The sequence below is a fragment of the Gallinula chloropus genome (genome assembly GCF_964237585.1).
Source record: "Gallinula chloropus genome assembly, chromosome: 2".
Classification (NCBI taxonomy): domain Eukaryota; kingdom Metazoa; phylum Chordata; class Aves; order Gruiformes; family Rallidae; genus Gallinula; species Gallinula chloropus.
This window is the reverse complement of record NC_140086.1, coordinates 55,458,411-55,472,197: the sequence shown is the minus strand read 5'-3', so window position 1 is coordinate 55,472,197 and position 13,787 is coordinate 55,458,411. Positions and strand designations below refer to the sequence as shown.

The following is a 13,787-nucleotide window of genomic DNA, read 5'->3' as shown; positions in this document are numbered from 1 at the left end:
CCCTGGAGGTATCTAAAACAAATGCAGATATGGCACTAAGGGACATGGTTTAGAGGCAGACTTGGCAATGTTAGGCTTACAGTTGGACTCAATGATCTTAAGCGTCTCTTCCAACCTAAATTATTTCTATTCTAATTTATTGCAGCAGTTTCTTAGGCAAAAACACTGATTTAAACCTATATTTATATAACAGGGGGACTAGAATTATTCTAGACTCTTACAGGACACTACAAATGCAGTTTGATTCCAGCCTTGCCAAAAGTGACGAGGTGTAAAATTTACTTTATGCATAGTTGTGTAGAAATCAAAATTTTAAAATTATTTTCAAATTAAGTTAACATTCAGCTTGGCTGCCCATGCTCATTATCAGTTTCTAGACAATTAATGAATTAAAAAAACCCCAAACGACCAACAAACAAAACCACCACAAGAAGGTGCAAGTGGAAGAATTGCAGGGGGCACTTTCAAAAACAAACAAAAAAAACCCCCAAACAAACAAAAAAGAATCTTAATTCATGAATGAATACTTTGTAGATATAATTGAAACCACTCTAATGATGTAAAGCTTTAACATGCCTTCCCATTCTTTGGCTGCCTAAACAGGGTGAGACTCAATTACCATGAGGTTTCTAGCTATCTCTATCTTGGAGATAAACCATTAATTTAATTCAACCTTGTTTTATAATCCTTGATTTCAGTTCACCCAGACACATTTTTAGGAGACCATAAATCTTTAAAAGCATTTGAAAATCAAAGTCAATGGTTTTATCTATTACAGAGAAGTTATTTAGCAAAGCACTAAGAACATTTTTGCTATTCTGAACTCTGGGAAAACCCAAACCCACAACACCAACAAACAACATGTCGGAAGACTGTTAATAATAAAACTACAGGGAGAGACTAAAATACATCCTGGAACTGTAATGGATAGTGAGAAGAACGTACCACACATTTTTTCAGCATCTTTCCAATTAGCAGTTGTGTACACAACCTTTGACCATTTCCCTAGAATACCACCACAGATTTTCACCAAGTATCAGAAGAAAACTGGGATGCTTTTAAAAATCATTTTAAAGGCTAGCACTACTAGCTGATAAGAAGCCTTTTATCACCTCACCTCTTCCCTCTGTCTCCAGTTCCACTCATCTCCAAAAACGTACTGTCTTCCTTCTCAAATAACATTTGCCATTCTCTATACATAGTTAGGAGGGTGACACTTCTGTCAGACCTAACAGTTGAGTCCAGTGATGGCAAACTTTTCCAATGCCTAATGCCAAGCTTGTGTCAGAAGCAACACTGCATTTCATGATCACTGATGTCTGTCCTAATCCATGTCAGTCCAAACTTGGCACCGATGTAAGTGGTTAATTCCCACTGGTCTAATCTAAGTGGTTAGGTACAGAATCAACGTGATCAGAACTGTTTTTTCATCCTGCCTCTAAAGTTTCTGGAAAGCTTATGTCCCAAGTTCCTCATCTGTGTAACTGGGGGTAGCTGCTCTTAACCTACTTACCTCAGCAGTAATGAAATGGACAAGCAGCTATGATGTTTACTACACAGCAGTGAAAAGCTATTGTCTATTAAGGCTTTCTCACCCCTGCTTCAATTGTTTATTTCATCTCCCTGCTGCAACTCATAACAAAAAAGATTTTGCAGTCTGCACATTGCCTTTTTGTGCACGTTTTATAGGTGCCTAGAGTAATCCATCTTGTTTGTGGCAACTGTGACAACAGATGCTATAGCAAGAGAAACACAAAAAATTACGTTACAAAATGCTGTGACAATGAATCATTCAAAGTTGATGGAGCTGTGAAAAGACAACAAAAGATTTCCAACACAGAAAACAGTAGTTAAGTGCTAGATATATAATTCTAAATATCTTTATTTCCATTATGAAAAACAGTCATGGTCTAAACCCAAGCAATAACTTTAATAAAGCAGATGCTGGCAGGTTACTTCTAATTTCTACACGGTCTTTTCAGAATCAAGTGGTATCATGAATAGTGTAAAACTCTAGAAGTAAACCCACTGAAAACAGAGATCTAAAGCCAAGAGTACTGTTCTGCAGTAAAACTACTTCAAATTTGGATTTCTTACCGTATTCTCTTTATAGTACTAAAAGTATGTATGTAATGACCAGGAGCCAAATCTTCTGCATTATATCAACCCCAGACAAAAATTAAATACGTGCTGAGGTACATACTTTCATCTTACATTTCAACCTAAGCATATTAAGGGAATTACCTGTTCATGAAAAAAATTAGTGTGCACAATGAGTGCTGTGTGAGAAACTGCAGTACTAAGCCTCTGACAAATCTGACAAATTTGGGGAACATGCTTCCTGGTGGCCTTCCAGAGGTCACAGATACTGTCTTGCTACCAACAGAACTATTACTGAACTACTGACACAGGTAACTTCACATAACTGTACTCTTGGAATACATCCAGACCCCTCCATCTTGATTTGAAAAGAGCCACATTAAGAATGGTATATTGAAGTCTTGAAATCAGTTCTATCAGAATATGCTTAATTTAGGAAGAACTACCAGCCTGTGCAGAGAAGGTATCCTGAACTGATCACAGAAGCTCAGACTACAAGAAAAGTAACGAGTTTGTTCTCCATGGCTAGTTAGTTCCACACCCTTAGCAACCCGTTCTCTTATAGGGAGGTCAGTACATCTACCGATCTTTCCCACTCTCTCTCCCCAAAAGAAGCTATGAAGTGATGACAGCTGTCTCTCAAATCAAGGCACTTAAATGTCTTTTCACCAGTTTACTTGTTTAAGCAAATGGACCTCTAGAGATGAAAATGAAAAGATAGGTTTATTACTAAAATATAAGCAAATGAATGAGGATAGGAAACAGCTGGAAAATGCAGATAAACTATGCTGGCATGCCAGCTCATGCTAATGACAGGATGGAAACCTATCAGACTGAGCTGCAACAATCAGAAGCAAGCAAGCACTTTTATACTTAGTATTCTTTTTTTATAGGGGGAAAAAAGTCAGTATAAAAACATAACATACAATTAATTAAATTAGGACATATTTTACCAACAAATAATTAGTTAAGTAAATAAAAAGGTTCTACCTGTGTCTGAATTGCGATCTTCATTTCTGGATGGACTAATAGTAAAAGGAAGTTTACGTTTCATAGAAGACTTTTCTTTCATCTCCTTCCCCACATCACTCCTATCCACTTTTGGAGTTTTGTTGTAGGATGCAATCTTGTCCTTGCTCTAATATAAATATAAAAAGTATACTAAGTAATTTTTGCATAAAGCAGAATAGTCTTATAACGTACACAGACTGAAACGGCTGCTATGCGAGAATGTATGTGCATACGTGTATGTGTGTATTACAGTTTATTAAAAGAACTTTTAACATAATCTTACTAAAAATAATAAATAGCATTTCTTTTTTAAAAAAAAAAATAGCATCTTCTGTGTTGTTTCTACTTCCAGATACATCCCTGTAGAACTGCTGTTCAATACTAGAGCCTTGATTAATAACAAGAATAGAAACAACATGAGCTGGACAATAGTATGCTACATCTTAATGACCATCCCAATTTCCTTTCCTGACCGTAACATAATAATCACATTACAAGCACATTAAAAGCCCACACTGCAATCCAGACTGTAAATACTAACATAATAACAACAAAAAAAACTCTTTAACAACCATCCCCTGCCTCCACCCTCACCTTGTAATTCATTCATACAAAACTTCTATTTCAACAAGAATAATAGTGTAGAGATTCATTTTCTAAAGCAGAATTTACTAAAAACATAGGAAAAAAAATCAAGAAACTTTTTAAACTGGTATCAAATTTAGAAAAAATAGGTACAAGCTCTTTGGAATTTTTAGTTGCATAAATCTGGGATTTTGGGCTTATGAAATGTATTTCAAGATAAACAGAGAAAAACCCAGATGGGCACAGTATCAACTCATCCTTTATTACTTTTGATAATGTAGGAGGTAAAAGATAGTAGGTTACTGAGAAGACTTCCTGACAGAACCCTCTGCAAAGCCCAACATTTTGGCACACCAATCAAGATGCAATACAGAGACATAACTAACATCTTCTGTTCATTACGTGTTGCAAAAAACAAATTACCCAGTTATCAGCTATTACAACTCCACAGTTTTGTATCATTCTTAAAAGATGACTGGATGAAACCTCTAACATTCATTTTCTAAAGGCAGAAGAGGCGTACATACAGTTACTTTGCCAATCAGAAAAACAAAAGGCTGTTCCTTGGTACTTCTGAAGCAAGAAGTTAAAATATTTATTATTATTATTGGATGAAAACTAGAAAATAACTCCAAGTAAAGGTATTACTCTCAAGAGCACCTTTATTTAAAAACATAACAGGTAAGAAGAACAGTTTGATTGTATCAGTTGACACTCTGGGTTTAAACTGTTGCCAAAGGGGTAGACAGAAATGACTACAAAAAGAACCTGGAAACTCTACAATTCTCAAACAACAAATGCCTATACTAGGGAAATCACAAAGACGGGATCAGTCTGTGCAGGATAATTCCTGAAGCAAAAGGTTCATGTCCCCAGAGAAAACCTACCTTCACTCTAAGTTTGGAAACCTGAAAAAAACCCCAACCAACTCAAAACCAAAAAATAAGAAACAAACTCCAAACACACAACAAAATTAATAAAAACCAGCTCTCCTCCAAAGCCTCAGAAGAAACATCCCCCCAGCCTTTTACTTATATGTCAGAACAAGAAAATCTAAAAAACCGCCCCCCCTTAAAACTCCTCATAGCTCTTGACAGATAAAGTGTCTCTGCTGTTACTGTTATCAAACACAATTATCATCTGCAAATGCACCTACAAGTTAGTAAGAGCAGTTGCAAACTCCATAAATCCCACAGCAATCTCTTCCACTGCACGTGCGAGTTTCCCAATTCAGCCCAATCTCACCAAGAGCTCTCTCTTCCTTTGTTCCAAAAATTCCAATTATTATTCATATGTATATATGTATATTTCCCCACAATAGAATAAAATGGTATTAAAATTGTAATTTTTTTCTCTAGAATATTACCATATGCAATAGAAAGGATCAATTAAAAATCATTTAAAATTTGTAAGCAGAAAATAGTGTTTTCAACTTGTTCTGTTGAAGACAAAGTTTTTGCAGTTGGTAACCCTTAAAAAGAATCCCTTTTTTGGGTATTAATCAGTAAAATACATAGGTAGGTGCTCACAAGGAGACAGAAGCTGCTTAAATAAATTCATAGCTTTATGCTTATGCTTATTCTTAAAACGTATATATGCATTATGTTAAATATTATGACCAACACACAACTTTTATGATAATCACTGAATATCGATTTTCTGATGATCTAGTTAGGAGGAGTGACAGTTCAAATCACACACTTTTATATAAAGAAAAGATACACTAAAAATGAAAGAAGAGGGTATATGCCGAACATATAAAAATAAAAAAATGAGATTATTTTGTTGCTTAGCTACTAGGGAAATAAACTTTTAGCCCCAACCAGTGGTGGACTTTTTAAACCAAAAGATGCAATGAACAGGGTGGTTTAGAATTCTGTACGAAGTCAATGCTAGTTAATCTTTCCAGTGACAGTGATGAAATAGAGATGCCATTAGACATGCAGGCACCATCACAACCAGCAGAGAGGGAGAAGGAAAGATCACTGGCGCAGTGAAAATAAAACGACTAGCAAATTTGAAAGGCTTCCTAAATACAAAACAGAACAAGAAAAGCCAGGATAAAGCCAAGGTTCTATGAATTGATAAAAATAATTAACTGTACAATCACAAGACACTGCATTAAAAGCCACAGAACTCTTAAGTCTCCTCAATTCAGCTTCAAGTAAAGCAAGGCAAGAGGAGGTAGCAAGCCCTGCAGGTTAGAACAGGCATTTCAATTTAAAGAAGAGCATTCACTGTTCCAAATACTACTGGTCACTGCAACAGCATGGGGATGTTTCAGGCTCCAAAGCAAGGTTCAAAATTCAGCACGAATAGGCACACGTATTCGTTTTATGTGATTCATGGAAGTAACCCAAAACAAAGTCAACATCTTTCATAAAGTAACCTGTGTTAGAATATCTGTGTGCTTTCTAAAGAGGGTCATTATCTAAAGTGACAATTGCTAATCAAATAAAACACAGAGGACACGATAATGTTCAGATACATAAACTATTGCTGCAAGGAGAAAGGCATTACATGCTCTCCATGTCCACTACAGTTACAGAACATTTAATGGCTCAAGACTGCAATAGAAGTCAAGCAAAAGTTATTTATCCTTCTACTAAGTATCTAACTATGCCAGTCAGCCTAATTAAGTATCAGAATAAACTGCCCAAGGAGATTGGAATTTCCATCAGTCGAGGCTTCAAAGAAGAGGTCTGGCAAACATCTGTCAAGAACAGTCAAGCATATTCTACTCTGGGGCAAATACATGAACTAGATCTGTGCGTCTCAATATTTAATGCATGCCACACTGGAGGATGTAGTAACAGGGAAGAATTCTCTCTGTCAACAAAACAATACCAGTGTGCTATGATGAGGAACACATTAAAAATGTGTTCAACAGAAACTGTCTCAGAAGACTAACAAACTGCAGTCTGGACAATCTCTTGATGTCCCATTCCAGCTCTATTGTCTGGTGCTGCTACAATCAATGACAAGACACAAAAGGAGACAACAGAGTGCCATATAATCTAGCAGATGTACTAAGCCCTGGGAGAATAAGCATTCTTTTTCTGCCTATCAAAGATAATTACATACTGAAGCGTGTTCTGCATGGTATTAAAATGACTTTGGGCACTATTTTGGACTCTTCTGAAGAGGAGAGTTGCTCCTTACAAACCCCAAATCTGTTCCTCCTTTGGATCATATATCTATCATTTACTCCCTAAATTTTAGCCACGTATGCTCTAAACTATAAATTCAGACAAATTAAAATGTCATTATGTTCTTATCATTTCATGCAAACACTAAATGGTCTGTCTGCTGTACACACTCTTACTTTTTTTAATTTATTTTATGCTCCCAAGATGAGCAAACGAAATAAAACTACACATACCCTAAAGCATGTATGACATAAACTCAGCTTATTAACAGGAACGTTATTCTTAATGATCTTTTGTTAAGCTCTCAGAAGACCTGAACACACAGCCCAATCACATAGCTATTTACTGGTTGCTAGAACAGCATAATAAGCATTAACTTCCACTGGACAAATATGAAAGATTAAGTGTCATAACAACAGTAACTTTACTACATTCGTCATTCAACAGCTGAGGGCGCACAACCATTAAAACCTGAACATTGCATCAACTGGGAAAAATAAATCCTGCAAGTGTTTTTCCCTATCATATTGGAATAATCTTATGTTATCTGTTTAGGCCATTACAGTTTTTATTTTGAGGAGAAGAATGAAGAAACTTTTAGAGAGTGGTGTTAACGTTGCTGTTAATCTGTAAATGCCCAGTTTAATGTGAATGCTATTTCACATTAGGCCTCCTCTGCCTATGATGCATCTATGAACAAGCATGTATGGGAACACCAATGATTAAATTACCTATCTTCTGTTCATTTACAGTCATAGAGATTAAGGTCCACAAGTAGTTCAAAAACACTTCTGCTTCGACAACAAAGTGGACACAGAAGTAAGAAAGAGCAGAAGTGTCTTGACTCTATTAATCTAGAGATAAAATAAAAAGCCAAAGCTACATGAAAAACACAAGTAGAAGGCTTTTATTTTTGTTTGCTTTAACCAAGGGCTTCTCCAATTATCTCAGCATTGACAACCTCAGGGTCTTTTCATGCTACTAAAAGACACGTGCATCTATAATGGCACAGTGAATGCTCACTCACTGGTCACACAACACTGAGAAAAGTGTGTGGACAAGACGTATTTTCCAGATTAATCAAGGCACTTCCACATCAAAATGCCACTAAAGCAAGAATCTTACTTCAACAGCCTTTCACCTGCAGCATCATTCAGTACTTCCTCCCATCAACAACATCAGGTTAATGAATCCATATGCATCAAAGACTATTGTTTTTAAATCCATGATTGCAAATATTTAGATATTGAGATAAATATTTGCTTTACAGAAATTTCCACTGTTTCCTGAAGACACTTTGTTTAAAATAATTACTGTTGATTTGGTTTGGTCAATCTTCAGAGTTTTATGTTTATAACAGAGATTTGCTTTCGTCATTTTGCTACTCAGACTAAAATTTTACTCTTACCATACTGTCTGCTGACATGTAAATAATTTTCTAGGCTGAGTTAAAATGATTATATTTCGGCAATATTTTGGCTATTTATTCTAATGCATAGGAGAAAAATGCAGATTGCTCAAGGGCCAGCTAAACACCGCTGACAGTTACTTGGCTGGGTATTCCAGAAGAGCTTAGTTGACTGTTAAAGCTTAGGAACTTAACTAGGTAAACAGTTTTTTCAAATTATGACAAAAGCAACCAAGCTGTATTTACTATGCTAGAAACCTGAATACAGGAATATTCAACCGTGACATTTAAATAATTCTGTTGTTTTATTTAGGATCTGATATTTTCAGTATTACATCTATCAGTTTATACAACACAGTCCCCAAATCAAATCCTACATTACTTTAACTTCAAATAATATATTGTGCCAAGGCAGACAACAAGCAAGACTGAACATAACAATGCAAGCATTTTATCAGTTTACTGTTTGGTCTCAATAGAAGTCCTCCACCATTTTGTTTCTGTAAGTATGTCCTAGATCAAACTTCCACCTGGACTTTAATTCTCTAAGTAATCCTGCCTTTACTGGCAACTTAATCTCAAATGCCAGGCAAGGTAGGATCTGAGTAATGCATATGCACATATTTTGATTCCTATACTGGTGACCAGTGTCAGTAAGAAGCGTTTCCTTGTTAGAGTAGCCAGGTAAGGACAAATTTTCACCCAAACCAATATGACAATGCAAGGGGTTTATGTAACTATTAAAAACAGAATGCTAATTTTGATTTCATTTATAAAGGAGTAAATTTGCTGCATTTTCTGGCAGTTAACTAAATGACAGCATGTTCAATGTTCTGTTCCCTGGAAAAAGTTATTCATATTTGATATGGATTCATACCTTTCTCCGGTGAAAGAGCTACACATACGTGTTCCACAAGATCACCTAACTTTGCAGAGATTGCAGGGTCTGGGGGCTAAATGACTGAGCAGACATAAGGGCTACTGTTACTAGCAGATCAGAGGCAAGGGATTACTGGAGAGGAAGACGTCAGGACAAGCAGCTAATACTGAAATGGGCACAAGGATCACTCACTGAGTGCTACAGCAGCTCTTTTGGCAGTGGCTGCAGATTCAACAGCGCTCTGGAAACCAGCAGCGTTTTTCTGCTACTGCAGCAAGCAGCGGGGAGGGGCGGAGAGGCGGAGTCAGAGCTGGAGAGTGGAGGAGGAAGAAGGGCCTCAGAAGTAAACTCTTTTGATTTTATTTTTTATTAAACTCAGACTGCAGAACAATTTGTTTGTAAAATTCAAACGGAAGAAAGTAATCTGCACTATAAAAATACGATAATCTATTTCTATACATTCAAACCTAGGCATGTACTCCAAGCATTTCAAGCCATACCTTTAGCATGGAAACAGAAAAGGAAAACTTCAACACTGACACATTGCAGCAAAACCACTATTTTTGCTTTGATGAAAGGGAACAAAAGGTGAAAATTCATTTTTAATCTCTGTGTTACAGGGTTTTTTAAAAATTTAACACACAAATAAAGCTTGGGGAAAAAAAAGACATGTCAGTTTTTCAAGCATGAGCAGATGCTGATTATGTCTTCAAGGCTTTCCTCCTGTGTCAAAAGCTCCTTTCAGAAATACTGAAGTGTCAAGATAACAAGAATTTAGAAAGCCAGGAAATATTGTAGTCAATACCCTAAAACCTTTGTAAAATATGCCTTATTTACAAGTGTCATTGCATTTCATTGCAATAGCCATCCTATTCTTGCTGTTTCAGGCCTCAGAGTTTCTTCCCATATTTCCAGTGCTGAAGGACACTTCAATTAACTTGACCATATCCCAAACAAGGGCCAAAACAACACAACAACAAAAAATCCCAGCGTTTTTTCATCCCTTTACTAACAAGTAATTTCTTTTCCCCATCGTAGTCTGTTCTCTTCCGCCCCTTATTCAAGTAGTTCAACGTGACCAGCAGAAACAACTACCTTTCCTTCACTGTACAGGGACCAAGAAAACAAACTAGGAAGAGACTAAAACTGCTGTTTTCTATGAGAGTTTTCAGTAAAGTTTGAAGCAGCTGCTGGCTCTTCTCATCTTTTCCCCATTTTTTTCATCTCTCCTTGCCTTGTATCCATTCATTAAGTGGACTTACAGAGAATACAGACCAGCAAAATAATAAGTATGATGAGAGAGAGATTTATTTTCTCTCCTTAGGGCAATATACAACTCATCATTCACAGTACAGAATAGTATCCTATCTTTTGTTACTCATTAGTACCACAGATAAACACCTCCGTTGTACAAGTGCACTCAGCAGACAAAACAGAACTAGGTTATTTGCAACTTGGCTCCAGAAGTTTGAAAATTACAGGATACTTCACATTTATAAACAACCAGCCACCCTGCAGTATTACTAGAGCTTGCATACTCCATTCTCCAACAAAACGGACTGTACAGCTTTTACAGTGGACTCCCTTGTATACAGGAGTTACTCTTAACCCCTCTGCAGCATTTAGCTTTCAAGTCCTAAAAGAGGGAGAAAGTCCCCACGTTACAAAGAAATGTAAGAAACATGTTCATTCATGTTCATCTGTGCTCTGTCACAGGCCTTCTGAAATGCTTCACATGTTTGTTGCAGACAGTAAGGTATTGTAAAATTAAATAAAATATGAATCATTGTTCTTGAGTGTTTAAAGGCTTCCTATCATGTAAGATATGGAAACTATGCACTAACATCAAATAAACCCAATGCCTCCAGCTCCCTTTTGAATTAAGTTGCAGGTTACAATAAAAGGCATAAATTCTGACCTTGGTGTAATTTACAGTTAGAGCCCTATAAAAACTTACACATTTGAGATACCAGAATACTCCAATGGGAAGACATAAATCTGAATCTATAACAAGAACCATGACAGAACACATGCTCTTTATTTTACTGAAATTAAATGGACATGAATATAATTTTGTTACCTTTTTTGAAGTTGTTTTTTCGACCATGGTGCTATCACTGTCAGAATTTTCCACTTGAACTGTTTTTGTAGACCCAAATTTGGGCATTTTATAGCTGTTTAGCTAGCTGTATCTTGTATCAGTGGGTTCATCATGTGCCTGAAAAACAACCAACCGACATTATATAAACACAGTGTCATTTCAGGATAATTGTTGTTACTGCAGATGGTAGCAGAGCTGCATAGTACCCCAAAAAAGACAGCTAACAATGACACCTGACTTCAAGCATACCACTCATCTGCAACTCAAACCTTGGATTGAAAACCTGAAAGGTCTTACACAGCTACTACTGGGGGCGTGTCATCAGAAAACCACTCAGCTGCTGACCTGCCTCATCCCTCTAACTTAACTCTTTGGCAGACTTAACACTTCTGGGTATTTGATGGCTTATTGGTTCAATATCTTACTTCATTTTATAGGTAGTAAGACCAGTAGAATGAACAAAGGATCATTCCTAGCAACAGTGTGAAGAGAAATTAAACTTTCTAACCTGGGAAACTGAAATATTGTCTACCCCAAATATTACATAGAGAAGGTAAATCTTGGTGATGAGCTAGCCTATTTGTTAGAACAAGAGACATTTGTCTGTTAAAATGCCCAACAGAGTGAATGAGAATCTCCAGTGCACCTTTGGTGATGTGGGCTCACAAGCTTTTCCAAGTCAAATTAGAGCTCTCGGTACAAATATTAGAAAGCTACCTTAAAGAAATTATCTTCTATAGTCTTTTCATTATACACTGTAGAGAGCCAAGTTTGTCCTGCTGATTCCCATCTCATTTTAGCTCCTGGCTTGGCAGTTGCCTGAAGCATAGAATACAGTGAGAAGCCTTAGTTCTCTGTTCCCTGCTATTCAGAACTGATAGTTTGCTGTCTTTTGTTCCTAAATTCACTTACTCCTCATAAATCCTCATAAAATACATTAAGAAATTTGTGGCTTAGCCAAGACTCAGAAGCCAGTTCCAGCAGAGGGTGAAAACCAAAAAGAGTCTAACAGAAACATGGCTTAGAGCAGCAACAGTGCCACAACCAAAAATCCCAACAAAGTCATTCACTGAACTCACTTGTTTGCCTGACTTGCCTCTTTCACAGAACAAAGAGCCACTTTTGGAAGAGTGCCTGAGATGAGAGGTCCCATGAAAAGTAAAACTGCATTTGACATCACTTCAAAGCTGGTGACGTTTTAGGGTCTTTCTGAACTGATGCAATCACAGTCTTAGTAATTCTTGTAGTAATTTTATGTGTCAGCTAGATGCCATTGATTGTTGCTTTACAGTTAAGATCATCACATAGAGAATTTGTTGCTGTTATGTGATCAGGACAACTATTTTGGTTTAACACGGGTAACTAACAACAGGGACCAGTATTTTTGTTTTAGCAGATGACTGAGAAAGCTGCTTGCATACCAGACCCAACACACAAAACTTTCATATTCAAACTAATTTCTACATACCACCAGCTCCCACAAGACCTAAACTATGGGAAACTCCCTTACAGAATGCTTGGCTAAGATTAATGCCACTGTAGAAAACAACCTGAATTTCTTATTATTCCAGAACATAAGGAGAAGAACATGAGAGGAAGGAAAGTTCAATCCTAAAGTCAGAAAATTAAGAAATACTGCACTAAAGGCTGCTGCTCTTCCTTTCCCCCACACCTGATTATTTTATTTTCTAGCATTATAGAACCATAGAATTGTCTTGGTTGGAAGGGACCCTTTAGATCAAGTCCAACCATCACTAACCTGCCAATGTCCCTCAGCACCACTTCTAACCATATTTTAAATACTTCCAGGGATGGAGACTCCACCATTTCCCTGGGCAGCCCATTCCAATACCTAACAACCCTCTCTGGGAAGCAGTTTTTCCTAACACTCAATCTAACCGTTCCCTGGTGTAACTTGATGTCATTTCCTCTTGTCCTATCACTTGTCACTAGGGAGAAAAGGTCTGTTACCACCTCTCTATAACCTCCTTTCAGGTAGTTGTAGAGAAAGATAATGTCTCCCCCCTCAGCCTCCTCTTCTCCAGACTAAAGAATCTCAGTTCCCTCAGCTGCTTCTCACAGCATTTATTCTCCAGTCCCCTCACCAGCCTCGTTGCCCTTCTCTGGACACACTCCAGCACCTCAATGTCTTTGCTGCAGGAAGTGGCCCAAAACTGAACACAGTACTTCAAGGTGGGGCCTCACCAGCACTGAGTACAGGGGGACAATTACTTCCCTAGTCCTACTCACCACACTGCTATTAATACAGGCCAGGATCATGTTGGCCTTCTTGGGCACCTGGGCTCGCTGCTAGTTCACATTCAGGCGGCTGTTATTCAACACTCCCAGGTCCTTCTCTGCCAGGCAGCTTTCCAGCCACTCTTCCCCAAGCCTGTAGTGCTGCATGGGGTTATGATGACCCAAATGCAAAACCCAGCACCCTGCTTTATTGAACCTCACACCACTGGCGTTGGCCCATTGACCCAGCCTGTCCAGATCCCTCTGTAGGGCCTTCCTACCCTCAAGCAGAGGGTAGCCTAGGGTCATCTGTGA

The 13,787-nt window shown here is 37.5% G+C and overlaps 1 protein-coding gene across 1 annotated transcript in view; it reads right to left on the bottom strand.

The window, feature by feature from the left end:
• The window catches only part of ANKRD12 (ankyrin repeat domain 12), a 66,389-nt gene that overhangs the window by 32,242 nt on the left and 20,360 nt on the right, over positions 1–13,787 (bottom strand). Inside the window, exons 2-3 of the mRNA XM_084280368.1 lie at positions 11,214–11,351; positions 3,091–3,238 (exon numbers count right to left, since the gene is read on the bottom strand). Coding sequence (XP_084136494.1) covers positions 3,091–3,238; positions 11,214–11,300 — 235 coding nt within the window. The 5' untranslated portion in view covers positions 11,301–11,351. The remainder of the gene's footprint in view (positions 1–3,090; positions 3,239–11,213; positions 11,352–13,787) is intronic.